The 27,437-nt window shown below is 48.6% G+C and overlaps 1 protein-coding gene across 1 annotated transcript in view; it reads right to left on the bottom strand.

Annotated features, from left to right (window-relative positions):
- The window catches only part of GNB5 (G protein subunit beta 5), a 31,236-nt gene extending 7,016 nt beyond the window's left edge, over positions 1 to 24,220 (bottom strand). The window contains exons 1-7 of the mRNA XM_054564728.1: positions 24,028 to 24,220; positions 13,975 to 14,111; positions 11,310 to 11,351; positions 8,782 to 8,858; positions 8,177 to 8,309; positions 3,992 to 4,135; positions 1,748 to 1,839 (exon numbers count right to left, since the gene is read on the bottom strand). Of these exons, the coding sequence (XP_054420703.1) occupies positions 1,748 to 1,839; positions 3,992 to 4,135; positions 8,177 to 8,309; positions 8,782 to 8,858; positions 11,310 to 11,351; positions 13,975 to 14,111; positions 24,028 to 24,139 (737 nt within the window). The 5' untranslated portion in view covers positions 24,140 to 24,220. The remainder of the gene's footprint in view (positions 1 to 1,747; positions 1,840 to 3,991; positions 4,136 to 8,176; positions 8,310 to 8,781; positions 8,859 to 11,309; positions 11,352 to 13,974; positions 14,112 to 24,027) is intronic.
- Positions 24,221 to 27,437: the final 3,217 nt, after the last annotated feature.

Here is a 27,437-nt window from a genome sequence, read left to right as displayed (position 1 = left end):
AGGCCATGAGTGAGCATGTATTCTGTGTGGCCATTACATTCAAAATGACTGAGTGAGTAGAGCAAAGAATCTGCATCAAATTTTGCACTAAGCTTGAACATTCCTCTATGGAAACTATTCGGATGATTCAGAAGGCTTTTGGGGATGATGCAATGAGTGCAGCGCAAATAAAAGTGTGGCACGAATGTTTCAAAGATGGTTGAGAATGTGTTGAAAGTGATTAACCTTCTAGAAGGCTTGCAATAAGCGCAATACCTGAGAATGCTGAACGTGTATGGGCTGCGATAAACAAAGATCAGCGACTGACTGTGAGAACTAGAAGCTGAGTTGGTGATTCCAAAAACTACTGTGACTGAGATTTTGACTCAGGATCTTGGCATGAAAGGAGTTGTGGCAAAATTGTTCTGCAGCTTCTGCTACCAGAGCAGAAGGAACATTATGCTGCAGTTGCTAATGATTTGATTCAAACCACTACCAAGTAACCAGATTTCTTCCAGAAGGTCAGAACTGGAGATGAATCGTGGTTCTCTGACTATGATCTAGAAACAAAGGCCTAGTTGTCCCAATAGAAGTTGCCTGGTTCTCCACGCCCGAAAAAGGTACAGCAAAGTCTCAGCAAGATCAAGACCATGGTTAACTGTGTTTTTGATTGGGAAGGTGTTGTCCATCATGAGTACGTCCCTCCAGACCAAATAATTAGGAAGGAGTACTATGAGTACCTCAATGTTTTCTGTCAGTTAAAAGATGCAATAAGACAAAAATCGCTGCAGCTATGGGTGACTGGTGATTGGCAGCTTCATTGCAACAATATACTGGCTCATGCATCACGTTTTGTGCAGTTTTTTAGTGAAATACCAAATCACCTAGGTGACTCAGCCCCCCTACAGCCCAGATTTGGCACCCCGTGAATTCTGGCTTTTTCCCTAAACTAAAATCACCTTTGAAAGGGATGAGATTTCAGACCGTTGATTAGATTCAGGAAAATACGACAGAGCAGCTGATGGTGGCTGGGAGAACTGTGTGTGGTCCCAAGGTGCCTACTTTGAAGAGGACTGAGGCCTCATTGTTCTATGTACAAAGTTTCTTGTAGCTTGATCTTCCTCAATTACTGTCTCTATTTTTTAATAGTATGTGGATGGATACTTTCTGGACAGACCTGTAGCTCATGTTAGCCACCCCTCTCCCCCCAGCTCAACCATCTTGCCTTTTGTTAGTTCCCTTAACATATCTCATCTTCCCCAGCTCTTTGCAGGCCTGGCTCTTGTATCATTCTGGCCTCAACTTAAATGTCTTCTCAGAGAGGCCGTCCCTGACCATTCTAAGAAATAACCCATCCCATTACATCTCCTTGTTTTACTTTTTTTTCATTGCACTTATCTTAAATTATACATTTGTTTATGTGTTGTCTCCTGCAGGAAAGTGAGGACCTTGTTATCTTGTTCACAACTGTATTCCCAGTTCCTGGGAGAGTGTCTAGCATATGAGTACTTAATAAATATTTGTTGAATGAATGAATGAGAAATACTGATTCAACAGAGGGGATGATATCTATGCCCTGGTACAATCATATTAAAATTCTCCAAGAGACCCAGAGTGTATTCGGTCCCACTGCAAATCAGCCATTCTTGCTGGGGAGGCCTCTGTCAGCCAGGAAAACTAAGCCTGGAGGTGGTTCCCGGGCTCAGAATAACTCCAGGCCAGCAGCACCGGAGAGCAGAGAAGTAATGCAAACATTCTACTCACTGACCGGACACTGTTGATGTCTGATTCATGTGTTTCAAAGGCCTGCACGCACTGGCCGGAGCGCATGTCCCACACCATGGCTTTCTTGTCACATCCCTACAAATGCAAAGTTACCCAGAGTCATGGCCGCTGCAAGGGCTGTCTACAGACAGGCATGAGTTCCAGTTATGGACACAGACCGTTTATGTCCCATTGGTAAAGGGCTGACAACGTGCTTTTTGGAACTAGCTTTACTTAAGGCCACTTTCCTCAGCTGGTAAGTCCTTAGAAGGCCAGAGTGGGAGGGGAGCAAGGGAAGGACCCAGCTTGTTCTTCTTTTTTTAAAAAAGATTATATTTATTTATTTTTAGAGAGGGGAGGGGATTTTTAGAGAGAAACATTGTGTGGTTGCAACTTGCACATCCCCTGCTGGGGACCTGGCCTGCAACCCAGGCATGTGCCCTATACAGGGAATCAAACTGGTGACCCTTTGGTTTGCAGGCTGGCGCTCAATCCACTGAGTCACACCAGGCAGGGCCGTGTTTTCTTTTTTGGCTGGTTTCTGAGCGGCTAGAAACTCTCCGGCGCCTACCTCTCACCTTCCCCTGGGCATTTCCTATCTCTTCATTCTTCTCCTTCCTTTTTTATCTCTGCCTCTCTAAGCCCAGAGGGGAGGGCAGGCAGACAGCGGCTGCTGGGTGGGACCTCCCCGCCTTTTCCCAGGTGTCTGGGTGGTGGTGCTCTAGGTGCCCCCGGGCTGACTGGGCCGCAGGAGCACGCCCAGCTGGGAATCAGCCGAGTAGAAGCCCAGTCACGGCCCTGCCAGCAGCTAGCTGGTTGCCTGGGCAAGTCATCTCCCTGGGCTTCCACCTCAAGACCTGTAAAAATGCTCTCTGATTGCCAACACAACCCAGAGATTCGTAACAATGAAATCCTCATGTTACACTATCGTGGTTCTAGGAGCATTTTGATAAATTCCTGCAGAGCAGTCCTGTTGTCATGCTTGGGGACTATCATATGGATTCTCATTTGTCAAACAGAAGTCATAGCTTAAAATTGGTGCTCAAGTTGTTGGTTTCATCTCAGAGGAAAGGAGGGGACGAAGAGGTGCCCTAACTTGGTATCTCAGAGAGACCTGCTGTTGGGTTCAGCACGCTGAGAATCTTTACTCAGAATGCGGACAAAGGAATCAGGAGCACCTTCTAATTTTTAGAGGAGCTAAACCAGGTGGATTTTAGTGCTCTGAAGGAGACCACATAACCCACAATGATATTGAAAGTTTGAGGAAACAGTGTAGTTGAGGAGAGCTAAATAGTTATACAAAAGCACAGGACCTACTGAAGAACAAAATTGAGGCTCCTGCTATTTAAAGAACAGAGAGTCCTTGCCTGACGCCCAGAAATGAGAGATGGACAGCTCAGAGCAAAGAGCCCCTACGTCTCCCAGAGGCAAACACCGTCTGATGGTGTACGCGTGACCAGCCTCTCACCTCTCTCTCCTGACGGGCTCGGGGTCAGGTCAGCCAGCTCCATTCTCCATTTTTATTCCCAGCTGTCCACAAAAATGCTTGCCCCTACCATTTGTATAACACATTGTAAACTCTTCCACCTACTGTTCATAATATCCTGGGGAAGGGGGGAGGTGAGTACTATTGTGCATTATGCCCAGTTTACAGATGACAAATTTAGAGTCAGGCAGCAAAGACGGGACCCAGACATCCTGACTCCTAGTCTGGTGCTCCTCTGTGTCACTGTGGCTTATCTGCCCAACTCTGAACCTTCAAATACACTGTTCTCTGTGCCCTGGGGAGGCACAGGGGTGGTGAATGGCAGGAAAGTGTCCCACCAGCCCCAAAGCCCTGATCACTGCATAGCGCCACCTCGCCTCAGCAGCTGTCTGACCTGCCAGGGGCCCGTGTGGCTGTCTCTAATGCCGTCAGATGCTGACTCTGCTATTTGTTTGAGGAATGACATTTTTCAAAGTGGCAGATATGTACCCTGAAAAATAGCAGTCACCACAGGAGAACATTCCAGATCCCTCTGTAGACTGCTGAAGGTCAGGCGGAGCACGGGAGGCCCTCACAGCCCAGCTCTGCCACTGCCTGCCAAGCACCACCGTGGCTGCGGGAGCTGGGGTGCAGCGCGGAGCTGAGGCGGTCCTGCAACCCCTTCCAGGGACGTATCCCAGCCAGTCCCGGGACATGCGAAGAATGGCCACTGCAAGCCCCCGTTGTGGACAAAGGACCCTGACATTTTCCTCAGGTCTTTACCCCAGACACGAAGGTGTTTCCTGTTTCTGAGGGGGCCAGGTCCAGGCAGAGCACGTCGGCCCCGTGCCCGTGGAAGCTCTGCAGCAGCTGCCCGCTCTCCACGTCCCACAGGGCACACGTCCCATCGCCGCTTGCCGTCAGGATCTGCCCACGGGAAAGGACAGGGAGAGCACTGCTGTCATTATCACTTCTGTCAGGGGCAAGTCTATCAGGGAAAAGCAGGCTTCTCGGCCCTAGTCCCCAACACTTGCTGTGTGGGGATGGCATCCGGGCGCTGTGCTAGGTGTTAGGATTTGCAGGAAGATTGGATCTTGGTCTCTACTCTCCTGAAACTCACTCGGTTTAACAGGATTGGTGGTGAAAACTGAAACCAGCCTACTTTCCTGTCCCTGTGTTAGTCAATTCAAGGACCAGGTATGCTTTCCTCGTCCTATGCTGAACAATATTGCGGCCAAGCAAAAAGAACCTGCTTGCTTGCTCTAGGAAGTACCTGCCCCTGCAAAATAAGACTGTGAATCGACTAAACGACTTATCAAGACTAGCAGCTTGCTCATCAAGACTGGCTTTAAGACTTGCCTTGCTGGGCTGACCAATCTAAAGCTATTATGCCATCAGCCAGTTTCCTGCTGTGACAGAGCCACCTTAAAATCACCCAGCCCAGTCCCTGAAACCCTCCAAGTATCCTTCCCTGATTTCCCCACTTTGAGACACTACAGAGATGCTCAAGTTGGGGTTCTCTCCCTCACTGCAGTAGGTCTAAGAAACTTAGCATTGTGGAATGGCAAGTTTTTCTGATGGTTTTGTGGACAAGACAGTGACCACTTATGACAGAGTGTGAGAAGCGCTGAGATGCAGCTAGGCCCAAGGGAGGGGCACAAATGCACTTTGGCAACTTCTGAGCCGGTCTTAGAGGACGAGTGAGAGCTGGCTGGGTGAGGGAGGGCGGGCCCTGCGGATGACCGCCTGCCTCTGCATTCAATGAGAGGTGTGCCTGTGTAGAGAGCGAAGACTTTAGCCTGCAGACAAAAAGAAGCTGTGGGAAGCTTCCAAGCTGAATGATAAGATCAAGGGTGTATTTTTGGAGAATCTGTCAGGTGAGTGCAGCCAGACCTCAGCAGCCTCTGTACAGCTTTCAAGTAAAGGCCGGCCCACACCGGAGAGGAATGCTGGGGTGCCCGGGAGAGGCCTGGGGCCGAGCCAGTGCTTGTGAGGCCTAGCCTCCGGCTGAGCTTGCCTCCCTGGGGTTGGGGGAAAGGCAGCGGGGATCCAGGCTTCATGGGCTCACAGACCCAGCTGACTGCACCGCAGCATCTTGGGGCCTGCTTGGTCATGAGAAGCCACGGAGGGAACCACAGGCCACAGCAGAACCTTCCTGTGCCCCACCTTCCGGCTGCTCCCAGGGCCTGGATGAGGTGATAAGACACTGCAGGAAGTGGCTCTTGCAATGTTAAGTGCTCACAACAGAGAGCCCTCAGCGGCTGATAATTACTGATGATGAGGGAAGAAAATAAGAATCAGGCCTTAAGAACTGCTAGCATGCAATGTGCCCAGTGACCTGCTGCACCTCCAATTTCCACGTGCTGGTGGTCTTCTCCCCTCCTCCCCCACCCTCTGTCCCAGTCTCCCCCCTTCTCTCTTGCTTGCTAGGCCTCGCACTTACAAAGACTCTCCTTTCTCCTGCAGGGAAGAAACTCATTACAAAGCAGGGCTTCCCCGCTGGCCTTGTGCCTGCCTGCAGGCTGCACTGTCCAGGTGTGGGTTTCTTGCTGGGAAGTCTGGGGAGGCCTAGGACCTCTTTGCAGCCAGGAGAGGCCACCTTGGAGTATCTCCCTGGAGCAAGAGCTGGGTGAGTTCGGAGCCCTCAGGCTTCTTGGGCCTAGTCCCCAAGGTCCTCCTCAAAGTCCCCTCTGGGGGCTAGCTCTCAAATTGGGGGCATTTCCAAGGCTTCAAAGCCCCTGCAGCCTCAACTTCTCTCAGGTATACATCCGACAAAGTAAGCAAGGCTGGTAAAAGTAGCTTGTGAACACACAAGACTTCGACTGCATCTTAATTCGGGCACTTAAATTTTGTAATATGCTATGGTTTCCTCCAGGCTCTCCAGCCCACACCCACTAAGCAGAGTGCCGCCCCACGCCGTTCTCGTGCGAACACTTGCAAAGGGTCACTAACCTCCAATCTTTTGGGGGGATGCTTTCAACAGTTACCGCAGACTGACTCTTTATTTTGGTCATTTTCCACACCATGGTCTTCAAGCAAATAAATGGATAGTTTTTGAAAGTTACAAGTAAATCCTTAATATTTTAAAAATATTTCTGTGATCTTCATTACAATGTAAGTACAAACAAATTTTAAAAACCAAATATTTATGACGGGAAATGCACTAAACAGAACCTCTAACTAAGTGTCGTTTATTCAGGAATGTAAAGAATTTGTAGGTTTAATACCACAGTCTTATACCAGCCACCTGGGGTTTTCTTTTTTCACCCTAGATCCCAGAGAGGGGAGGAAGTTTAAGGGTCCTTAGTTCATTAGTGCCCAAACCAGGCCGTGCATCTGAATTTTTGTGTTAATGAAGCTTTGTGTTAATATTAATAATAAAACAGTAAGAGCCAACACTTACTGAAATTTACCAGGGACTATACTATTTTACACAAATCATCTAATTTAATTCTCAGAAAACCTTATGATGGAGGAATTTATTACCACCCTCACTTGCAGGTAATAAAAACAAAACACGGACGACGACCTTGTTTAGCACGGACCAGCTAGAATGCAGTGGGCCGGGACTTGACCCCAGCCTGACTCTGAGCCAAGGCCTGGACCTGCTGAGGCGGCCAGCAGAGTCAGTGGGACTTCCCTCTATTCCGTCTATCTCCTTCTAGCGGCGTGTTAGGAAAACAACACTTTCTACCTTACAGACGCCTCTTTAATGCCCACCACCAGCATTGTGGCAACACAGAAAGAGGGTAATGGGCCTCCACCCGACCACTCACCCTTCCTGCATCCCTTTGTTGCTTTCTTCTTCCAGACTAAGCGTCCTCTGCTGCTTTGGCTACTCCTCAGGCCCAAAGGCACCTCGTCTGGCTGCTGCAGCCAACTGGGGCCACAGCGCCCCCTACTGTACGGGTCTGCAAGGCACCTGGCTGCAAACACTAGGTGGAAACACTGCACTTCAAATCTGAACAACCTTCTTGTCAGCAATTTAGCAATGACCCAGTCACCTGGTCTCTTTGATGCCACCCTCCCTTGCTGACAAGAGTCAGCTGAAGCTACAGTGGGCCATGGAAGGACTGAATCTGACTCAGAGACGTTCCTCCTTAAAACAAACCCAAATATGAGCCTGCCTCCACCTGCACGGCACTCACAGCGCCCCCTTCTCAGGCTGCCCCACTGCGCTCCCCTCATACCTCACTGGCAACACCCTTGGCTCCCAAGGCCGGCCCAGACCATTTGCACCAAGTTTGTGACCACCCCTCCTGCTCTGAGCTCCCAGCCTTCCCCGCAGAGCAGTAAAGACTGGTTTCCATGAAGGTCCCTGAGGGCAGAGACTGTGTGTGCCTCCAGCCCAGGCCCAGGTAGCATCTGGCAACCTGGGGGTGTACACCTAGAAAGGTGTGTTGCGTAGATGCGGATAAATAAACTACAGTATGCTTTTACAACTTATTAAGAAAATGCAGTGCGGGTGTTAAAATACTGTTTTTACTTGTGATTTACTCAAAGCAAGGCAGAAATTCACTATTTAAAGCTTTTTCTTTTTGCATTTGTCAAAACAGGAGTGTACAGTAGGTTCAGTGAGGTGTGTAATGTGCATAACTGTGAAGCTCAGCAGCTCAGTGATATTTTACACACATACGTTCCTTGCAACCACATCTCAGATGGGGAGCTAGGAATTCCCACCACCCCACAAGGTTCCCTGATCCACCCCAACAAGTCAGTTAGAGAAGGATGTTCAGTATGATATGTAGTAGTTTATCTCAACTCTATCAATGGCCAAGAGCCCTGACTTTCCTCATTTCTGATTTTATTTAAAATAATAACAACAACCAATGACGAACAATAGGAACTTCCTTTCAAGCACCCTTCCTGTTAAGAGAAACACTGAAAAAGCTTCCTCTCTCCTCCCTGGGTTCTCTACCACTTAACCCGCTCTCCGGCAGGCTGACCCACGAGGGGCCCCTTACGTACCTGCATGTCAGAGTTGGTGAAGCTGCAGGCTGACAGGTAGTTGGTATGCATAGCAACAGACTTCTTTTTGGCAGCCATGTTTTCATTCTTGTCAAATGTCAGTGGATACACAGAACACTTATTATCTAAACCACTAGCATGGAAAGAAAGAAGTGTCAGATGTTGACAGAGAGCAATGAGGTATGTATGTGTGTGCTTTCTCACAGTCACACACTGTAGCTGGGAGGAGGTGATGCTGGCTGTGACTCCAGAGTTCTTAGATGTAAAATCACTAGGTCCAAGGTTGTAAATTTTTCAAGGTTTCTGATACACATTACTAACATGCTTTCCAAGTGTTTGCACCAACTTATAGTCCTCACCACCAGCATGTGAGAGTGAGGGGAATAGCTTTTCAGCTTATACTGCTGTCAGTCTGTGATGAAAATAATTATGAAAGAGATTTTTGTGCTTTGTTTTCTCTAATAAAGTTCAGAGAGGAATTTAACACACTGCTTAACAAGCAAACAATAAAAACGACAAGGTCTTGCATGTTTGCATGTCTTTGCCCATCCAACAGTATTTACGGCTAACGGGAAACCTGAAAAGCTGCTGTGGGCCCTGCTTACCCACACGCAATGGCGCATCCTGACGGGGCGTACGCACACGCCATCACCCACGTGCAGGGCATGGTGACCGCGTGCTCCTGAAACACAGATAACCGTTCGTAGGATAAACGAGGGCTGCCTCTACAAACATCTTAACATTTAAAAGAGTCACTGGCAATCTTACTGAATTACATTATAGCTTCAAAGGGCAGTGAAGTGGGGTGGCAATTAGCTTGAGACTGACAAGAAGACTCACTCAGCCCCATAGAAACAACCGAACGTTATGTCATATATTCTAAAAGTTAAAGATCTCACTTACTAAAAAAAAAAAAATTAAATAAATAAATAAAATCCTTCATGTTTTACTTCTTTCTTAATGTTATACCCCTCTTGTTCTTCTGAATGAATACTGGGGCTCCTTTTCTTTGAAAGGTCCATCTGAATTTCATTTCCAATGTAAATGTCACCTTATTTACTCTGATTCCTCCTATTTTCAAAATGTACTTAAAAAATTATTTATTTATTTATTTATTTTCAGAGAGAGGGGAAAGGTGGAAGAAAGGGAGGGAAACATCAATGTGTGGTTGCCTGTTGCACGCCCCCTACTGGGGACCTGGCCTGCAACCCAGGCATGTGCCCTGAGTGGGAACTGAACCAGCGACCCTTTGGTTCACAGGCTGGCACTCAATCCACTGAGCCACACCAGCCAGGGCTCAAAATATATTCTTGAATGACGTTTCACATGTATATTAAAAGTCTGTTCACTTGTGACTGTACAAGAGCCTCTGTCCCCCATGGGTCCAAAAACCATTCCTGGGAAGGCAAGAATTGGGGCAGGAGGGTGATCTTGAGTTGTGCTCAGGGATAAGAGAGCACCTGTAAAATGGAAGCATAAAGAACCAGGCCTAACAGTCCCTGGCTTCCCGGTGATGGTCGAGTCACCCACAGCCTCCCGAGTTCAGATAAGCAAACAACAAAGCCACCATCCAATGGTTCCAACACCAACAAGACGTGCTACTCCCAACAAACCAGCCGTTTGTACTAACTTGGTCTCATTCTCCATCTGTAGAGGGAGGGAAGAGGATTAGACTTGCACAGGACATTCAAGCGCCAGTCTTTCTTGTTATGATTCTCTGTGTTTTTGTAGGGAAATATGGGCCTCGCAACTGCCTGTCGAAATTCTGTTGTCACTCACAGTCTTGCAGCCTTTCCGAGGCCAAGAATAATCTACTGCCCTCCAGTGAATGAGGCTGTGCCCTTCCCAGGCCATGCCCTTTCCTGTTTTAGTGTTGCACGTCCTCTCAGCACAGGGCATGCCAGGCCCCTTTCCTTACAAGTAATGGCTATGCTCCCTGCCAGGGGCCACCCGTGGCGACTCCACAGCTCCCCAGAAATCAGGCAGTGTGTGCTCTATGCCACCCTAAGGCGTAAACAAAAGCAAGAAAACCCTATGCACTGCTCAGAAGTGCTGGGAGAGGCAGTCTTCCAAGGATGTAGGTGATGTGTAATAAAGCCCTTCGCAAACCGTTTAGTGGTCATTTTTATTATTCCCCAGGGGCCTGATCATTAGGGACTTGCTCTCTACAAGGTGGTTCTGGGGCCTGACTTGACCAGGTCATGTAACAGCTGCCTACCATGACATTTACCAAACACATTCAATAATTTATAATATTGACATTGCTCAATTTGTGACAGATACAGATCTTTTTATTTTGTTTAACTTATTTTATTTTTTTATTCCCACCCAGGGATATTTCCTCATTGCTTTTTAGAGAGAGAGGAAGGGAGAGAGAAGAAAACAATGATGAGAGAGAGAAACATTGATTCGTTGCCTCCCATTCACACCTGGACCTGGGATCAAACCCACAACTCTTCGGTTTCAGGATGCTGCTCCAACCAATTGTGCCACACTGGCCAGGGCCAGGTCTCCTTTTTAATATTGTGAAAAGGCAGACTTTCTAAGTAACTATTGGAATCCATATTTAATACACAATACTCATTATTGTAAATGCCAACATGCTGTATGCATGCAAGCATACCTACACATAGACTTCGTCTTTTTAGTAAAGAGTCTAAATTTAAGTCTAACTTGGAGCCGTGCATGCTTAGGCCAGAGCTACAAGGGGCTCAGACTCCACAGTGTCCCCAACAGTGTAGGTCAACCCACTGCAGCCTCAGCTTCACCCACTGTTTGCTCATGCCCACAGTGCTCTGGAGTCTGGGCAAAGACAGAGGGGAAAAAAAACTGGGGGTATGGGTACCGCTTATCACCACTCAGAAGAATACATGCAGTTGCCTGTGTGAATGTGACCAGTTTCCCAGGCCATGCCCTTTCCTGCCCTAGTGTAATACGTTCTGTGGTGGCTTAGCACGCTCTTCTGTGGGCTGCTAGGCTGTCTTAACACAAATGGGCTTCTGTGGGGTTTCCATTCCCAGAGAGGCTCCCCGAGAGGCAGGGAATGAGGACAGGGCTGGGGAGCCGGACCCGAGCACCTCTGCACTAGGCTGGGGTTCTGAGGTGCCTCAGTGTGCTGAGGACAACACCTTACCTTGTTCGTTGTGAAGGAATCCCACACGATCACCTTCCCGTCCTAGAAGGAAAGGAGGAAACAGCTCAGGAGGTGTCAGCAAGCCCACTTTCACTGTAACCACGGCTGCAGCCCACAGCGGCGTGTGGCGAGTGACCACGATGTCACCTAGTTGTAATGCAAACCCACCACAGATAAATCCAGGAGCTCTGGTCCCTACAACATGGTTACCTGTGCAGACATGATGTGTGGCGTCTCTGGGCGCCAGGCTCTGGGTGACAGTGGCAGAGGATGGCTGAGCTGACTTCCTTCAGCTCACAGGTCCCTCAGAGATGGTGAACCTGCAGCCTCTACAGTGGGCTTGGTTTTCCGAATCACTCAAGCCATGTGGAGCCAAATCTGGGGAATGAGGTGATTGCAGGAGGGGCGGGGACAGGTAAGGCCACTTAGGGACACAAGCAAGGTCTGATGATCTAAAGGGGCACAGCCGCTTGCCTTGCATGATCAGATGGAAGACTTCCACATTATGCTGAGTGTGGCTGAGGGGCTATGAAACAAGGTCAACAGTTTGGGGCCTTTCAAGACTCCTAAGTGCACTGGTTCTTCTGGCCTGATTTCTCCGGCTAAACCCCCAAACACTGTGTAGGGGGCAGATGAGGTAACAGAGCAGGGAACAGAGCAGGGGGCTGGGGCCTGTGTCTTGGGCTCCTCCAGGCCTGGAGCCCCCGCCTGCTGGGCAGGCGTGCTGACTCAGAGCAGGCCCCGCGTCAGCGTTCGCCTGGGTGACTGCCTGCCTGTCCTCACCTCCCACCCTCTGTGCGCTCAGGAGAGAAAAAGGCACCCCGGAGACTACAGTCGGCCTGATAAAACTGAATGTGGTCCCCTCCGTGGGCACAGTTTATCCACTGGGAGCCTAGGGACCTGGGGAGATGGTGCCTCCACCTGACCCTAACCCACACAGTCTGCTGATTCATTGCCTGCCTTTTTAGGGAGAAGGGTGGCTCTGACTCACTCGAAGTCTGTTCCAGAGCCTTCCCGCTGTCTCCAGCTCCTGCCCACGCCCCGCCCACTCCCTGCAGCCGAGATGGATGGATGGAGCCAGCCGGCCCTGCTCCTCTCCTCCCTCCCTCATCAGAGTGCACACGAGTGACAGAAATCCAACATGAGTTATACTTTTAAGGATAAAAATGTCTAAAAGGCTAGGTAGCAACATGTCCATCTCAATAACCACTCTGTAAAAATGGCCATTTAAAAAAAAAAAGTCCAGAAAGAAATGCTCTGAAATAAAAACAATGGCTGTGACAAGGTGGTAGGGGTAAAAACCTTTTCTGTGTTCTCTTTTCCAGTGTTTTTTCAATGTGGTAAAAATACAAAAGTGATAACGTTTTTATGAACATAAAAAAAAGCAAGTGCTATGTGACATACTAGGTTTGTAGCTAATACAGGACATTAATAACACTTGCCCTATCAAACACGACACTGACGTAGGTATTAGAGCTGTGGGTTATCTAGAATATGCACAGTTTTTATATTTACGAAGTCATTAAAAAAGAAAACCCAAATTGCCCTTTGAAAAAGCTGGGATGAAAGCAGGCGTGAAGGGAAGCCCAAACTGGCTATAAAAATATATGACTTCAGCGTACAGTTGTATGTTCAATGCGTGTAACATCAAAATAAACACAGAAAATACTAAGCAGTGGTTGCCAGGCTCCAAGAGGGTCCCCAGTCGCCCCAGTCTCCGGCCCCTCACACCCTCGTACGGGCCCCACCCTCGTTGCATCAAGGCTGGTCTGCGTGACCCAGGGAATGCGACAGAAGCGATAGAATGTGGCTTCCAAGGCCAGGTCCTGGAAGCCTTGGCTACAGGCGCATGGCTCCTGCCTCCACCTCCCTCTCTTAGATCAGTTGCTCTGGGGGAGGCAGCTACCGTGCCCTGAGCAGCCCTATGGGAAAGTCGACAGCACAGAACTACGGCCTCCAGCCAGCAGCCACGGGAGTGAGCCCGCTCAGAGGTGCGTCTCCGCCCGAGCGGAGCTGGCAGAAGGCCGCGGCCCCGGCCGACAGCCTGACCGCAGCCTCATGGCAGGCCCTGAGCCAGAGCCACCCAGCTACGCTGCTCAGGATTCCTGACTCTCAAACCACAGGATGTCATAAATATTTGTTGTTTTATGTGGCTAAATTTTGGGCTAATCTGTCATGCAGCGATAGGTAACTAAGATGTAAGATGTAAAATAAATGATGTCCACTATATACAATGAATGAAAAATTAGGCTTCACAAAATATTTATCCTGCATTTGTTCTTCAAGGCATAAAAATTGCTAAACTCTTAAACCAAAAGAAGCCATGGTGGCATCTCAACCACTTCTGCCTCAATTTGGAAAAGACAACCACTGTTTTAAAATCAGTTTTACCCACAAATAAAAGCATGAACCATGCTCAGGAAGAAATAATTTAAATGGTTTGCCAAATAGAGTTTACAATGTTTCAGTATTATCGATTCCAAATATGCCCAAATTAGTGAAGTTCTGCAGTACGAAAGAGAACTCTCAGCCAGGCTAAACTCAGGTCCCTTGGAGACTAAGCAGTCGTAAAGAGCAGAACGGAGTGTTTGAAAAGGACAGCTCTTGTCTCCCTTGCCCATGAAATCAGAGGGCTGCTCACTGTCACACGGCAGGCGCTACGTACCTGCGACGAGCTCACCATCCTCCTCTTGTCTTTGCACCAGTCCATGCAGAGAACTTTGTTCCCGTGGCCTTTGAGGGTCCTTCTGGTCTTCATGACAAACTGCCCCAGGGCCTCCACCCGCTCCGCCACCTGGTGCACTAGAAGGACAAGGCCGCAGTCAACTCTGTTATCCGGCACCAGGCTCCGAGCCACATGTCGCACAGGGAGACACTGGGCTTTCTCTGCAGCCACAGCTCGAGCCTCTGATTTCTACCACGCCCTTGCAGTGCTCTCTCTTTTAGGCTTAGTAGAGGGTAGGGACAACACTGTCATTCTCTTTGTGTTTTTCAAACCACCGCCATATACACATGTTGAAGGGCTAATGACAAGCCCACCTTGATTTGTGAAGCACGGTGTGAACCCTGGTTGAAGGGCCACAGCGCCGCACAGCAGGCAGGGTGGCAGCAGAGTGAGACTGCCGTCCCCACGGCACAGGGGAGGAGGCTGAGGCTCACAGGGGCTGTTTGGCTAATACGAGCTCATACAACTACCCGGGAGCAAAGCTGGAGCGCCTGGTTCTTTTATCTACCACTTTCTAGTCACAAGCACAGTGACTTTACAAAAAACGACCCTGGCAGGTGCCACAGCGTGCACCCATGCTGCTCTGGGGCAGGCGCCGTGACCCCTAACTGATCCCCGTATGCCCAGCACAGGCCTGGGACGTTGAAGGTGACCCATTCACGTGCTGCAGAAAAGAATGAATGAGCGAACCACCCAATAGTTTACCTGTGGATTTCCTGAACACTTAGACTCTGTGGTTAAAGCCCTGTGACCACGCACCCCTTCTGGGGAAACCCCTCCTTCCTGCTTCTCTCCTCTGCTCCCTCCCTCCCTTTCCCTAAACACTTCAGTATGTAAGTCCTAAAAACAAGGAACTCTTACATAACCACAGTATAACGGCTGCAGTCAGAAAATTAACACTGAAACAATACCATATCTAATCTACAGGTGTTACTGAGATACTCTCTGTCATCTCAACAATGCCATTATAGCAAAAGAGACCCCAAGGTCGTGTCTGGCATTCAGTTTCCATGTCTCTCTCGTCTCCAGTTACTCTGTGCCCCGGTGGGCTGGTCTGATGCTTCCTCAAGACTAGGTTTGGGCGCCGCAGGTCTGGCAGGAACAGGACCAGCTGACACTGAGTTCCTGTCCGTGCGACCCGTCGTCAGGAGGCACCTGCTGGGATCGCCTGGTTATGGTGGCATCTGCCAGGTTCTCCAATGCAGTTACTGTTTTGCCTCTTGTAATGAAAAAGTATTTTGTGGGGATGTACTTTGAGGCTACATAAATGTCCTCTTACTCTTCAAGCTTGAATATCTTGGTTTTAACATCCATGAATGATTCTTGCCTGGAGCTGGTTATTAGGATAGTTGGTAAGCAGTGATTTTTTTAGATTTTTTTTCCCCTTTTTTAGTTAAATGGAAGAGAATGACCTAATCCATGGGCGTGTTCTGAGGTTTAGCTGGGAAAGCAAATTATCTGCCAGGCTAGGAATCAGAAATAGAGAGTTGGGGAGCTAGGGGCCGGGGACTAGAAAATCAGAAGGAATGTTAACAGGGAGGGGAGAAAGCATTTGAATGGAAGGGCCAGGAAAACTAGAGGTGGTGTTTAGGAAAGGACGGAAGGGGGAGAATGAAAAGAAATTATGGACAGGGAGAGGGTTTTTTCTTGATTTCTTTTAATATAAATATAATTATAGAAGTACATGCCCAATGAAAACAATCAGAAAATAGAAACAAATGATCACTTAGAATTCTGCTTAGCCCAACCATTCTTAACATTTGATATATGTACCATATTTTGCCATGTATAATGTGCATTTTTTTTCCCCAAATTCTTGAGGGAAAAATAAGGATGCACATTATGCATGGGTAGTATCTGAAATACCTTGTATCTGTTCCCATGTTTTTAATTACTTGTTACATAAAATTTCTTGTACCATAATATTTCAAAAATAAATGGTAAAATTCCTTTATAATACAGAAAACAAGACTCTAAATATAAATAAATAAATAATTGAATTAAAAGTTTAAAATGAGAGATTTTTTTTCCCCCCTGAAAGTTTGGGCCCAAAACATGGGTGCACATTATACATGGGAGTGCATTATACATGGCAAAATATGATCTATCCTTCCAGACTTTTTCTCTCTGCGTGTATATATGCACATATGTGTGTAAGCAGACGACACTCCACATATAATTTGGGGGACCTGTTTTTTTCACCTGGTATATTTGCAGATGTTTTTCCACGTCAACTGTAATTATCTGTCATTTTAAATAACTGCATAATATTCCACTGCATGGATGTACCATGATCCCAAAACTCCCTGCTGGCGGACACTTGGCTCCAGGGCTGCCAGGATGCCCTTGTACGGCTTCAGTCCTTAGATAAGTTCCAATTCGTGGTATTGCTGAGTCAAAGGGAAAGCACATTTTTAAAGGCTTTCCCCACATGTTGCCACTGCCCACCATGTACTGCAGTCTCCCGGGTGACAGGTGCTGGGCTGAGAGATTGACACACAGGCTTTACCCGCATCTCTCCAGAAAAGGAAACAGCCTTGGAGAGGCGAAGGACCTTACGCACGTGCACTCTGACCCCTATGAACAGGTTACACCCCCACAGGAAGGGAAGCTCTGGGCAGGTAGCTGGAACTCTTCAGACAATCAAGGGCTCGGTGAGGCGGTGACAATGACTTCTCAGTCCATGAGACACCCCAACCTTGGATCCCCCACACTTCTTCAGGGGTCAGTTAGGGATTCTAAACCAGGAGTCAAGATGCCTGTGCCGCTCCTGGCTCGGCCACCACCTGATCTGGACGGTGAGGGAAAGTTCCAGCCAGAAGAGACTGGCTCAACAAGCAGTGCTCAGGGCGTCCCTGGGCAGGGCACCGCCTGTGCAGGGCTGAACCCACCCTGCCGGGGCCTGGCAGTCGGCTGGTGGTGATTCCCAGATCTGAGCTGTGGAAGCCCCCCTCCCCTGTCCCCTTCCACTCTCTCTCACACGCAAAATCTTACTAGAAGCCCGTTACAGAAAATGGAGAAGCTGAGCCGGTGGGTGGTCGGAGAAGGGTGCCGGTGCCCTCACAGCTGCCTGCTCAGCATGCCTCCTGCCCGACCCCCAGGTCCAAATGGCAAGCCTGAGGGGACAGAGCTGCGCCCTTATCACTTCTCAGAGCAGGAAAGCGAGGCCGAGGGCAGAGCGGGACCTATAAGTTAGTGGTAAACAAGTGTCTCCTCTGAGCCTGTGCCCTGCTCTGGAAAAGAGTTTAGAAATCATCTAGAATTCTGGTTTCAGGCAAAGATTAATTTTTCATCCAGAGGCGGCCTCCTCTCAACTTTCAGGGAGTAGTTTTGCTATTTATTTTAGAATTTGTGCACCCATGGATTTAAAGTAAAAGGTACAGTATGCAGGTCAATACATAAGATTTCATGCCACATAAGTTATCACAAAGTGAAAATACACAATGGGGTCCTTGTCATTCCACAAGGCCATAAAAATGATGACCTGAGCATGGACAAGCTCTAAAATCTCCCTGAAGATAAGCATCATGAAATTGATTATAAATACTGAATAGACCAAAGATAAGTGAGCTGTATTAAATAAGAAAATAGAACTATTTTTAAAATAATCTTGAATCACTTTCTAGATTTTCTATCAATATACAGTCTTTGGATGGTCATTATTGGGGAAGATCAAAAGAATCAAGGAGGGAAAATCATTCAGAGTTAGTTGTCAAAAACTCATTCTGATCCTTCTCCAAAGCAGACTGGGGTGGGATGTACACAAACCCTCCAACACCTGGATGGAAGGAAAACATCTCCAGTCACATCACCTCGCTACATTTGCCACAGATTTTTGAATTTCCTTAAAACCGTACATTAGCCACACTAAAAAACAAACAAACAACCCCCCCCCCAAAACACAAAACACCTACCCTGAATTCCCTAATGAAAAGCTGGAAGGATTAAGCGATGGTACAGCATTTAAGATGGAATCTGTGGAGAATACCGGCTATTTTTAAATGCTGATATTAAAAAGAGCTGTACATGACATGGGCAGCTCTTCAATCCATTGTGTTAAATTAAAACTAGGCTCCAACTCTATACCTAGTACAGTCCCAAGTATGTGTATAAATGTATACAGAAATGCACAAACATAAGCTATGAAATACATCAAAATACTAAAAGTGGCAGCCCTGGGCAGTGCCGTTATGGATGGCCTGCTTTCTTCTATATTTCTAAATTTGCCACAGGGCATTAGTTTATTACCATGTATTTTAGAGTCATTGCATTGGCTGGCTTGTGCGCATCATGAATGCAGAACAAGAGGCAGGGAGAGGAAATGAAAGGCAGGTTTGCGTTCTGCTGCCTCGGATGGACGCTGCGGGCAGCACATTGAAGAACAGCTGGGAGAAGGAGTGCTCTGCAGCGAAACTCACTTTTACGACCTCAGTACACACAGTGCATTTCCTTTAGAATATGGAAAAAGTGAATCAACACATTTGCTTCAAACTAATCCAGAAATTTGGTTTTCCTACATTTCTGCCTACACCAGACAATCAGAATCACCCAGAGCTCCAGCCATAAAGATTGTCCAAAAACAAAGAAAGAAACGAACAAGCAAATAAATGGAGCCACTTTAAAAATGGGCTGGAGCTGCCATCCCAGAAGACCTGCTTTGCATGTCTTATGTCTCAAAGCTCTGGGCTGTCAAAGCGGGGCAAAATAACCTTTAGACTGGGCCTGAAGCAACACTGTGCCCCAAAGAACTGTTTGCAAAGATAACAAGCAGTTATTAAAGACTACTGGACTGATGACAACCAGACTGAAAATTAAAATCATTGTCTAGAATTAACATCACTGTGTTGCTGCATCAATGCAAATGTCTTCCTCCTACTGACATAATTGTTCCCCTCCCCTTTCTCCTAAGTACCCATTGCCTTTGTCTCTTAATTGGAACATTATTTGGGCTCCTGCCTAAATCATTGCTTCCCGAATAGCTATTCTTATTGATCTCAAATAAATGCTTGTTGCCTCTCACTTTGAAGGCCTTTTTATTTTTAGGTTAACAAGCCTTTGAGAATAAAACCTTTCATAAAGCTACAGTTAGAACAGACAGAAAAGTGAATAGCATCTGATGATAAATCCTGTAATTTGCCCAAATTTCCTCTGGGTTTGTACTTACAGAAATTACATAAATCTTCTTTGAGCTGCTTCCTAGACAGTATTAGAATCTTCTCCAGAGGAACTGGGGGGGTCTGGATGGAGCCCCCACACAACCCCACAAGGCTGCCGCCCACGTTGACTGAAATGGACCCAGCACCTGTCCCGCTCTGCTGCTTCTAGTCTGTCTTCTAGATCATTCATCAGTTTAATTTCAAGTTAAGGACTCTTTACACTTGAACACTCTCCTTTTGTTCTTGATCCCAACTCCCATTCCACTACTTATTTTTTATTGTAAAAGCAGTAAATTCACAGATGGGTGTAAAGTGAGAAGTACCTCTACTTCCCCACTCCCCTGGACCCCTCTCTAGAGATGAGTTTCTCGTGTGCCCTGCCACAGAGTTAATGCACATACAAGCACCTCTTGATTAAGCTAAAGAGACCATGTTACATATACTGTTCTGCACTTTGCTTCCCATTCCCAATATTGACAACTTCTCTCTGTCTTTCTCTCCCCCAAAACACATACGCGTGCACGCATACACACACACACACACACACACACGAATTTACTTTTTTTCCTTTTAATATAAGTCTCAGATTTCAGCCTGGCCTGGTGAGCGGGAGAGCTGGACGAGGGGCCTGAGCCCTGGTGCCTGCTCCCCACTCTTCCTGAGAGGAGCTGCAGAGCCTTCGGGAAATCCCCTGGGTTCCAGTCTCACAGAGAAAGGGATGGAGTTGTTGGGAGAAGACAACTTTTCATGCCTGAAGACAAAAAGGTTGAAGCAGGCAATCCCTCTAAGTGTAAGAGCTGTGTGACAGGCCTTCCAAAGAGGTCCACCTCCTAGTTCCGGGACCCTGTGAATATGTGACCTTATATGGCAAAAGGGCCTCTGCAGACATGAGAAAATTAAGTCTCTTGAAATGGAACAATTACCCTGGATTATAGAGGTGGGCCATGTGTAACCGCAGGGTCCTCATCAGAGCGGGGATCAGAGTCAAAGGAGGAGATGCGATGACAGCAATGAGTCTGGAGTGATGTGTGATGTGGGTCCACACGCCAAGAAATGCAGTTGGTCTCTAGAAGCTGGAAAAGGGATGCAGTCCTAGAGCCTCCGGAAGGGATGCAGCCCCACCGCCCGTTTTAGACTTCTGACCTCCAGAGCTGCAACGGGATAAATTTATGTGGCTTTAAGCCACTATGTGGAAATGTGTTCAGTAGCAATAAGAAACTAATACAAGCTGTAGTGACCTCCTCATGATTCTAAAATGCCTTAGTCTCAAGCAAGGAAGCACTTCCCAATGGTAGAAGGCAAGCGGGAGGGATGAGAAGCATCCAGCACAGGAAAACTCCGGAGGAATAACAAGAAAGGCAGGGACAGCGGCAGGGGCCTCAGGCTGTGGAGTTTGATGTGGGCTGGCTTCCCCTTAGACCACCCACATAAGCCACTTCCTGTGTAATGTTGGCTGAGGGTCTGACTTGGAGATCAGGGCCCAACAGAATGGACGCTGTCTGAGGGTCAAAGAGATGAGAGGCAAAGATATTAGGTCTGGAATCAGGAAAAGTTCACTTTTCCTCTAAGTTTATGTTCTACAATTTTGTTGTGTTGGTTTTTTGTTTTTGTTTTTGTTTTTTTGAGAGAGGGAGGGAGGGAGAGAGGGAGAAAGAGAGGGAGAGAAACATCAGTGTGTGAGAGATACATCAATCTGTTGCCTCTTGCACACCCCCAACTGAGGACCTGGCCTGCAAACCAGGCATGTGCCGTAACTGGGAAAAGACCCAGTGACCTTTCAGTGCTCAGTCCATGGAGATGCACCAGCCAGGGCTTGTGCTGACTTTTTAAAGCCAAGAATCAGGGCAAGTCAGAACTAACAGAAGGCTGACCAACCATCCTGGTGCGCCCAGGACTGAAGGGGTTCCAGGGACCTAGGACTTTATATTTTACAACTGAGAGTCCCAAGCAAACAGGATGACTTGGTCACTTTAAGTTTATGGCCTAAGAGGTGTCCCCAGCTAGGGTAAGCGTCACAGGGCCATCTATATAAGTTATATAAAAAGTACAAGAAAGGGATGAGAGACTGGACAAGGGAAGAGCCCAGTGATCCTTTATCATGAAGAGCTCCCTGGGGAGAGCCTGTGATCAGACGAGAAAGAGCAGTTCTGATTGCTAACAAGACCCCAGGGGGCTACGATGGAGTGAGGGGCCAGCATGTTAAGAGGGTCACCTGGTGAACCCTGAAGACACCAGGTAGGGGCAGGGCTTAAGGTCAAGAGGAAGGCTCAAGCCATGTGCCAAAGTCCTTAAGAAATGAGAGCGCCTGCCCTGGCTGGTGTGGCTCAGTGGATTGAGCGTTGGCCTGTGAACCAAAGGGTCGCCAGTTCGATTCCCAGTCAGGGCACATGCCTGGGTTGCAGTCCAGGTCCCCAGCAGGGGGCACGCAAAATGCAACCACAGGATGCTTCTCTCCCTCTCTTCCCCTCTCTAAAAATAAATAAGTAAAATCTTTAAAAAAAGAAAAAGAAACGAGAGTGTGTTGCTGGGAGGTCAGGAGACGCAGTGTGGGGCAGTGTGGGGGAGGAGAAGAGGGTGGACGGTGGAACGACAGCAGCCTGAAGGAGCCAGGGTTTTATACAGGAGGAAGGAAGTGGCCTGGAAGCTGCAGGGGGCGTGAAGGGAAGCATGACCATGACCTCCGGTCTTTTCAAATGAATAGTTCTGATTTACAGACAGGTGAGGATAGAGCCTTCCACTGCACCAAATTTGGTCCAGACCTCTGAAGGCATTGCCTTCTTGGCAGGACAGGGGGTCCCTGTTCTAAAGCTGCACCTTGACTTGATTATCTCTCTGCCTTAAGGTAACTTACACACTCACAGAAAAGGCTGACAACCCCAGGGGGCAGCCTGCACTGGTGAGAGAGTTTCCGGAGAACCCCTCTGCGCTGAGCACAAAGGTTGGGCAGAGAAGCGGAAGGGAGGCTGGCTGGAGCTCTGCCTGCCTGCACTCAGGTCCTGATCCTGCCACGTTTTAGCTGGGGACTTTCCACAAGTCCTTTCTCCTCTGTGTGCCTCAGTTTCCTCATCTGTAAAATGGAGAAATCAGATCTACCTCAGACAATACCAGGCTCACAGCGTGGTCATTATCATCTGCAGAGTGTAGGAATCTGCAGAGGGAAATGGGGAAAACTCTGCCCCATGCCTCCCAATATCCATGCCTGGATTCTCCCCTGATGACAGAAACCCAGCTCTGTCTAAGGACGGAAATGTGCTCAGTTCAGTTCTCGCTTGCCCAGCCTCCCTTGCAGCGGTTATGTGACTTGGCCAGTGAAGTGCAACCAAAAATCTGTTGGGAAGAAAGAAAATTTGAGGAAAAACTTTTGCTTTCCTGGTGAAAAGGAGAAACAGAGGCTGGTAACCACATTCCCCCCATCTTCCTGTCCAGGATACAGGGGTGATGTTTGGAGCTGTGGCAGCGATATTACAGTCGTGGGGCAAATGCCAGTGCTCTCAGGGTGGTGAAGAAAGACAGGAGCGTGGATCCCTGATGGTGCATGGGGCAGCGGAACCAAAGCTGGCGACTGCCTACTCTTATTCTTGTTATCAAAGGAAAATAACTCCCAATTCGCTTAACTACTTTATGAGGGGTTTATAGGTAATTGTAGCTGGATATGTTTTTAGACGATACAAGGGCTTAGTGTGACTCCTATTTAAAGGAGGTCCCTACAAAAGCACAGCACACTCTAGATTCAGGTCACCTGCTTCTATCAAGCAATTTTCAAAGAAAGGAATCAGGTGCTAAAGGACCTAGCCCAGACCCAGTCTTTCTTTTCCAAATGGAATTTAAAGAAGATGGTACCGAATAGGAATGGCAGAAGCACCATGTATAGGTGTGCGTGAGGGCCCCAAGGAGTCATCTTGCTCAGCGAAGTGGAGCTGTAACTCTTAGAGCTGAAAAGTCGCTTTATCTAAAGCGACTTCCCCAGGCTTGGCCCTGGGCCCAAACGGCTGAGGACGAACCGTACAACACAGCAAAGGGAAGCCGATCTTGCCAAGAGTCATCTCACCTAGCTACTTAATTACTCACTCAAAAAAAAAAAAAAAAAAAAAAATCACAGAACCAGTTCAAAATTATAGTAGTGGTCAATAATGTTAAGATTACTATTGCTCTTTTACGCCAATCATATCGCATCCATTAAAACAGCCTCAAATGAACTAAATGGTTGGACTTGGTAAGCTCTTCTACTTCCCTTCCCCCATCCGGCTCTCCCCCCGCCGCTAGGAGACCGGGTAGAATGGAAAAATGAGCTTTTAAATCAGAGTCTGGTTCCGTGTAAAAGCAAAATTGAGAAAAGACACAACAGTGATGGAGGAGGCGAAATATTTAAAAAAACAAAACAGTAGTTTACCCTAGGCCGCGCCCCCACGAGCTCGCCGGGGTAGCCACCACTGACAGCACCCTCTACCGCGCTCCGCACGGGAAGGGCAGGAATGCGATCAGTTTGCATCTTTCTGGCAGGTGACAATGGTAAATGGTCCCACGATCCTTCGTCGGGAGGCCAGCAGTCAAGGCGACCACAAGTCGCCTCGGCCCAGAGGCAGGCGAGGGCTCTGCAAGGTGCCAGGAGCCTCCAAGGGCCGCCCAGCTCCGGCCGGACATCCGCGTCCCCGGGGGCTCGCGGCCACTCCCCGCGCCTCACCTGGCGTCCTGACGCCCGAGACGCCCGGGACTCCCAGGACGCCCGGGGACAGCATCCCGCCCCGGGGCCAGGCCGCCAGCACCCTCCTCCCGGACACCCGGTGTCTTTCCGAGGCCCGCCTCCCAGTGCGCAGCCCCCACCCGGGCCCGCACTCACGCTCCACGTCGTGCAGCTTGGCCCGCTCCTCCTCCAGTTTGCCCTTGAGGCTTTCGGCCTCGTTTTTCAACGACGCCAGCGTCTCGTTCTCGTGCAGCCCGTCCGTGGCCATCTTCGTGCAGGGAAGAGGCAGGGAGGGAAGCAGAGAACCGGGATGCGGGTGAGCTGCCGGAGGAGGCCCCAGCGGCCGCGGGCGCAGCTCCAGCCGCCGTCTCCCCCACGCGCGGCCCCGCCCTCCGGCGCTGACGCCGGCGGCTGCGAGCTGGGCTGCGGCGGTCGACCCCCCTCCCCGCCGGCCTCTCCCAAGGGCACAGCGCCCCCTCCGCGCCCCTGCCCCGCACCTGCCGCGCGCTCCCTGACTCAGAGACCCGGGACCGGCGCCATTTAGCGCTACTGTGCTTTCAGCCCGTGGGAAGGAGGGAGTGTGGATCCCATTTTACCGATGGGAAAACCGAGACTCGGGGATGATACAGAACTTGGTAGAGGACCAGCACGTAGTGAGGGCCAAGGCGGGATTCCCAGTCAGGACGGCCCGGCCCCTGGGAGTCTGATGAACTCCCAGGGACACTGCCCTCCCTCCCGCGCCCGCCTCCCTCCATCCCCGCACAGATCTCCCTTCACTGGGACTTGAGGGCTCTACTGGCAGAAACCGGAGAGGAGAGGACCACAGCGGACCGGAAACTGTCCTCGTTTGTTGACTTAAATGTGTGTGTACACACACACATACATTCTGGCTTCTGAGAAGCCCTGGGGTCTTAGCACCCCCGTTGCTCGTTTTGCTTTTCCTTTCATTACTCGGGATCGGGAAGTAAGTCCGAAGGAAGGGTGGGGGCGTGACACACTGGGGCCTAGACTCGGGGCTTCCGAGCCGGTGCCCACTGTCCTGAGACCAGTCCCTTCGGAGGCAGCGTCCTCCACTTTAGAATGAAGGGTCTCTGCAGTTCTCTCAAGGACGCATGCATCCCCCCTTTCCAGTCCCCTGCAGTGCTTTGCATTGATAACTCACAACAGTCACCCTGAATGGGTACTATCATCATTCCCATTTTACAAAAGAGAAAAGAGACACAGAAAGATTAAATGATTTGCTCGGTCCACACTCCCTGAAAGAGGCAAAGGCAAGAGTTGGACCCAGTCAGTCTGGCTCCATTCAGTTACATGCCTCAGGACTCCCGTGTGGAGGGCCCAACCTGTGCTTCTTCCTCTTTTCCCTCTCCATGAACTTGCATGTGTGTGTTTGTGTAAAGACTGGAAAGGCAGGTCAAAGTTACAAACTCTAACCAGGGGAATCTGGGTGGCAACCCCAACCTCTTTGTATGCCCTCCCTTCCTGAGGATCCAGCCTTGACTTGCTATCCTGAGTCTTCTCTAAGAGAAAACGGAAGTAATCAATATTAATATGATTATTAATATTACTATATTGGTGTTCAGTTAATGTTAGTTTATAAACGGATGTATAAAACAATATATACATATATAAAACATGGAATTAAAAATAAAATAAATTGAGTATATAAAATACATACATGTTTTAGATACATTCAACTATTTATAGATCTGTCTCAGAGTTGGCAGAGCAAAAGGTTAAGAGCATAGGCTCTCTCTAGATCAGAGTGTCCGAAGGACAAACCCTGGCCGTGCTGTGTGGCCCTGGATGATTTATTTAATTTCTCTGTCTCAGGCTCACCTCCTGTAAGTGGGGATGATACCTTCCTCAGGGTCCTCGTCAGGAGTGACTATGTAGCAGGGGTATCCAACATTTTGGCCTCTCTGCACCACACCGGAGCATTGTCTTGGGTCACACATTAAATACATTGTGACACATCATCCCCCCAAAATCTCATAATGTTTCAAATAAATTTATGACCTTGTGTCAGAGTGCATCACAGTCATCCTGGGCTGCATGTGGCCCGTGAGCCACGGGTTGGACACCCCTGAGAGCATTTGGAGCAGTGTGTGGCACGCAGCATGGGCTTGCTATTATTACTGAGGCTGCCTGATACACTCGAGCAATTCATGTGAAGTAATGGGAATGAGGAGATGCTAGGCGATGGGACACTTCTCACAGGGTCACCTTAGCAGGTCTGGATGCAGCGTCCTCCCATCGCCTCCTCAGTCTGACACCTCCGGGACCAACGTGGAACATACGAGGTTGCCAGTCTGGGAAGACCTGCGGTGAGTGGTGCTGCACATTTGTGTGCGCTCTCCTCGGGAGGTTCTGTGTGTAAAAGAAATCCCAAACATCTGCCAATCTGGAAAGTCTACCATTTAGAGATAAAGCCATGTAACTTTTGAATAGCTGGAAAAGTGCTCGCCTGTACTTCGGTGCTCACTCCTTTTTTTTCAGCGAGGAGTGTGGAGATCTGCTACATTTTAGCGGTCGGGGAGACACGGGGTTGCCCCGAGACATGAAATGGTCCACCAGAGGCTCTTGTCTACACAATCCCAAACACCTGGACGAATGGTCAGTCATTTGGATGTCTCCTCAGCCAAAGCACCTGTCTGAATATTCGGGAACCCCCACAGGCTTGTGACAGAGATAGGTGGCGGCAGCAGCCTGAAGACTATCTCCAGGCAGGGCCTCCGACCTGGGAAGAATCTATGATTCTTCTGGCATCTGGGATTCTGGGCTCTTTCTGTCCACAGAGGAAGTTGTTTAAAAAACAGAAGAGCTAGATTAATAAATAGCACTGCTCCAGGGTGGCAGGGCAGCCACCAGAAAGCAGGCTTATTTTCAGAAATGCACGTCCTTAGTTTGACAATTTGCAGAGCCAAGGTTGGAACACAGTGTGCCGCAGGTAGCAGCCCATTACACTGAGCCTTTCCTCTGACATCAGGATTCCTATCCTGTGTGCCGCCCTGGGCTGTTTACTTGCCATTTACTTTATGCCAATAATCATTAGTTAGGCAAAAGGTAAAAGTCATCTCTCCTCTCTTTGATATAGAGTTTTTTAAAATGTGTTAATAATTGAGGAATTCACCCTGGCTGATGTGGCTCAGTGGATTGAGCACCGGCCTGCAAATCAAAAGGTCATGGGTTCAATTCCCAGTTTAGGGCAAATGCTTGGGCTGCCAGCCAGGTCCTCAGTTGATGTCTCCCTCTCTTTCTTCCTCCCTTCCCCTCTCTCTAAAAGTAAATAAATAAAGTCCAAAATAGTAATAATAAATAGTAAAATAACAATAATAAAATAATCGAGGATTTTCTATTAGGCTTTTGGAGAAGAGTGCTTTACCACTTTTGACCACATGGGGGCTGGGTTCAGCCACACTACGGAGGAGAGCTTTGCAAATCCTCTCAGACAGGACCAGCTCCTAGGGCTTCAGCTACGCTTGGACACGTTTTTGCTGCAAGATCTGAATATAGGTCTTCCATAATTAAAGATGTCTATGGAAGACCTGTGCATAGTCACCTCT

The sequence above is a fragment of the Pteronotus mesoamericanus genome, unplaced genomic scaffold (assembly GCF_021234165.1).
Source record: "Pteronotus mesoamericanus isolate MK-2021 breed Mesoamerican mustached bat unplaced genomic scaffold, CSHL_Meso_final contig_164, whole genome shotgun sequence".
NCBI classification, from domain to species: domain Eukaryota; kingdom Metazoa; phylum Chordata; class Mammalia; order Chiroptera; family Mormoopidae; genus Pteronotus; species Pteronotus mesoamericanus.
The sequence above is the reverse complement of the archived record's forward strand: the minus strand, read 5'-3'. Positions and strand labels throughout refer to the sequence as shown.